We start from the raw sequence: 4,015 nt of genomic DNA, 5'->3' as shown, positions 1-4,015 counted from the left end.
TGCACTTCAAAATAATTAAAGCCTTCATTATGATGCCAGCGAACACATTTCAGAGCAAGAGTGTGGGCAAATGAAAACAAAATAAAAAGTCATACGTTCATTGGGTACCAATCAGGTATGTGAGGAATCTATATATTTAATATTATAATTCCCTACTTTTTAGCATTGCATTTATTTAAAATTATAACAAATTTCCACCATCCAAACATGTCCAATCAGTGTAGGAATATGATGCGTATCTTGAAGTGGAATGCCCATTATTTTTTCCTTCATGGATAAGTGAGTTAATACACTCAAATATATCAAAGTGGTCAGTGTCCCCACCCTGACACCATGTGAAAAGAATTGCTTCCACTACTTGTTGCCTGTATCATCATGAAGTGAGCTGCTGTATTTCCAGCTCATATTTTGCAAATTTATTAACAGCCCATTTCCTGTGCACACAGATTTAAAAATTTTAACATTATGGTTTGAGTCTCAGGTGGTCCTGTGATCTTATTAAAATAGAATTTTCATGCCTGGGTGTCTGCTTTCTACCTTGCTCTTATCTTCTTATCTACTGAAGACTGCTGGAGTTGCAACTGTAGTGGAGAAAACTGTTGCAGTTGCAACTAGCTGTACAGAAGTGCAGAAACTTTTGCAATTGCAACTAGCTGTGCAAAAGACTTGTAATTGTAACTAGTGGTGCCACTTAATAAATAAATGCGATGATAGGAATACTTTCATGTGTTCTGAGCTTCTTAATACTCCTATGATTACAAATAGTATTGACCAGGGATAAATAAGTATTACTATCTTGCAAAATAGTCCATAGACCACACTATGATTTGAGATGTTCATAACATGCAAAAGCTGGAGAAGAAAATTTTTAATTCCAAATGGATGTTATACGCAACTGCCCACAAAATCATGTTTACAGAAGAAGAGGACACACAAACACTATACTTACAAACCAGTGTACTAAGTCCTCTGATTACCAAACAGAGCAGAGGAAGAAGAAATTATGAACAATTCTATGGAGAGGAGGTACTACTTCTGAGTACAATCATGCATAATGTCTACATAAATTACAACCATTCTTACTGCTGCTGCAGCAACACTGGATTCAATCCAAACGAACAAACCATCCATCACCCTCTCTGCCCTTTGTACTCAGTAATACTTCCCCCAAATCAAGGGTCTGAGAGAAGAAGCTATCTTCCACAAACAATTCTCCTCACTGTTGCTACTTGGTGTCATCCAGTGCTAGAGATAAATTGTCCATAGCTATTATTCTTTTATTGCATACCTACAGACTTGAGACACTGACAACTCCTACCTGCAGCCACTGTCTCCTAATTACACATGGGGGTTGCTTCGGAACGATCCCAAGGCCTTGATAGCTGCTGCCCTCAGAATATATTGGTGGTATGCAGCAGCTAATGCAGCTCCAATAAAAGGACCTACCCAGAAAATCCACTGCACAGACAATAGCCATACTCGTGAGGTTCGTGTATCAGATTTAGCAAAAAGTAGTTCTGCTGAATAATCCTTATGTTCATACTAAAGCAGACCAGCTGGTACTAATCAACAGAAGCTTCACAAATTGCAAGCACTACAATCTCGATTACTGAATTCACAATTTTATCCTTAACCACAAACACATGCCCACTACATCCACCATATTAATTTTAACCAAAAGAAAAGACAAGTTGTAGACTTCTGAAAAACCCACAAACCCCAATATGGTGACTTAGATCCCTCTCTTCTCTTATTCTACACTTGCAGTGTACAAGCACAATATATATAGGTCAAAACCTGAGCTACAAAAGACACTGATAAGAAACTATCAGAAAACCCCAACAAGTTTTAAAAAATGTAGATAAATACTTACTTGGTCATTCCAAGTTTGTTTGTGGCCATAAATCACTGCTGCTCCGAAGCTCCTTGCAGGGTTGATGCCTGTCCCAGTGATGGGAATGGTGGCCAAATGTACCATGAAAACAGCAAAACCAATAGGCAAAGGAGCCAAGACCTACACACCCAAAGCAAGTCTAATAAAATTCCTGCCCTTAGGCAAGGCCCTATGCAAATACAAAACTACCATATATATTTATATTTAAACATACAGGAACATGGGAGTCTCGAGCACTGCGCTTGGGGTCGGTTGCAGAGAAAACAGTGTAAACCAGCACAAAGGTGCCGATGATTTCAGCAGCCAAACCCACACCCTTGGTGTATCCGGGATGCACAAAGTTAGCTCCACCCCCATTGCTTTCATAGAAACTCTTTTGGAAGGCCTTCACCAATCCAGTCCCACAAATGGCCCCCAAACACTGAGCTATCATATACAGAACAGCCCTTGGCAAGGAAACCTTCCTAGCTAAAAACAGTCCAAAAGTGACAGCAGGATTGATATGCCCTCCTGCAACACCAAACAAAACAAGAAATTCAGAAATCTAAACCATAACAGTGACCCTGTGCTGCTGGACTAACATTACATATAGAATGGATCACCATCCTGGAAGGATTACTAACCTGAAATACCAGCAGTACAGTAAACCAAAACGAAAATCATGCCCCCAAATGACCAGGCAATACCCAACACCCCAACACTCCCACAGTTTGTTGAGTTCCTGGAGTGCCCAATCACAGTAGCAATGGTAATATAGAGAAACAACAATGTAGCAATGAATTCTGCTATCAGAGCCCTGTAAAATGACCAGAGCTTGAATTCACTAGTATCAAAAAAAGCGGCAGGAGGTGGGTCTGTGTAGTCCTTAGAGGTAAACCCCTGCTGCTCCAATTCCTTGTCTTCCTTTGTCATGACTGCCGGTACTGAACTTTTGCTACTACTAATGAACTCGACTTCTTCTGGGTTTGTGGAACAAAGGCTCAGAATTGCGTGGGAGAGGAGAAACAGAGAACTCGGATGTTGTTGCAGAGGCAACGAATGGATGAATGGGCTTGATGAGCATGGAATGTGATGGACCTTTGAGTTATATTTATGGGGTGGATCAGAGCTTAATTGCATGGATGACGACAAAAGCTTCGAGTCCTGCCGCCCAAAACCGCCTTCTTCTGATGGGGCCCATCCAAAACGTTCATGGAGTTTTCACTGCGTTTGCTAAGAGGATTTTACATATCCATTAAAAAGATCGAAATTTATACCCAGCAAGGGCTTCTTTTGTGAGGTTGGTACATCGGTTTCTAAGAGTTTTATTCAAAAGCGACCACCGGATAACAGAGGAACTTTTCTTTAATAACTCTATATTAATTATGTTTTAAAATCAATTAATTAATGTTGTATATTAATTACGTTTTAAAATCAATTAATTAATGTTGTACATTAATTATGTTTTAAAATCAATTAATTAATGTTGCGAACTTTAGGTATATCTATTTATTATTAATTAATGTTGTAAAGTTGGTTATTTTGGAATTAAGTTTATAATTTTATTTTTATTTTAAATAATGGTTAGGGGACCGTGAGCATTTAATCACTGCAAAAACTCAGAGTTATTGTAAAGTTTTATTTAAAAGTGATCATAAGTTAAAAATGATTTTTTCGCGGGAGCTTTAAGTATATTAATTATTTTTTTAATTAATTAATTAATTAGGTCAGTTTATTTTGGAATTAAGTTTATAATTTTAATTTAATTTTTAATAATTATTAGGTGGATTGTGAGGATTTAATCAAGTTTATAATTTTAATTTGATTTTTAATAATTATTAGGTGGATTGTGAGGATTTAATCACTATATAATAGAGTTTTGTAATTTTTTATTCAAAAAAGACAATTAGTTAATAAAAAAAAAATCCTTTAATTGGGGCTCTAAATAGATTAATCATTTTTAAAATCAATTAATTATGTCGTGAAAAAAGCTATTTTGGTATTAAGCTTATAATTTTACTTTAATTTTTAATGATTTTTAGGTGGACAGTGAGGATTTATTCATTATAGAGTAGAGTTTTATTCAAAAGTGACCACTAATTAACAAATAATTTTTTCCATTCTATTAGAACTTTATGTACA

At 36.5% G+C, this 4,015-nt stretch overlaps 1 protein-coding gene across 1 annotated transcript; it reads right to left on the bottom strand.

Annotated features, from left to right (window-relative positions):
- Positions 1-853: 853 nt before the first annotated feature.
- LOC149226088 (putative aquaporin PIP2-8) lies at positions 854-2,993 on the bottom strand. Its single transcript, XM_089377406.1, has 4 exons — positions 2,518-2,993; positions 2,109-2,404; positions 1,874-2,014; positions 854-1,458 (listed from the first exon to the last, which is right to left on the bottom strand). The coding sequence occupies exons 1-4, from the start codon at positions 2,804-2,806 to the stop codon at positions 1,339-1,341; spliced, it is 846 nt and encodes a 281-aa protein (XP_089233532.1). The 5' UTR covers positions 2,807-2,993; the 3' UTR covers positions 854-1,338.
- Positions 2,994-4,015: the final 1,022 nt, after the last annotated feature.

This window comes from Pinus tabuliformis, chromosome J, assembly GCF_031772625.1.
Source record: "Pinus tabuliformis cultivar Carrire ecotype Pingquan chromosome J, CPIR1, whole genome shotgun sequence".
Classification (NCBI taxonomy): Eukaryota; Viridiplantae; Streptophyta; class Pinopsida; order Pinales; family Pinaceae; genus Pinus; species Pinus tabuliformis.
The sequence above is the reverse complement of the archived record's forward strand: the minus strand, read 5'-3'. Positions and strand labels throughout refer to the sequence as shown.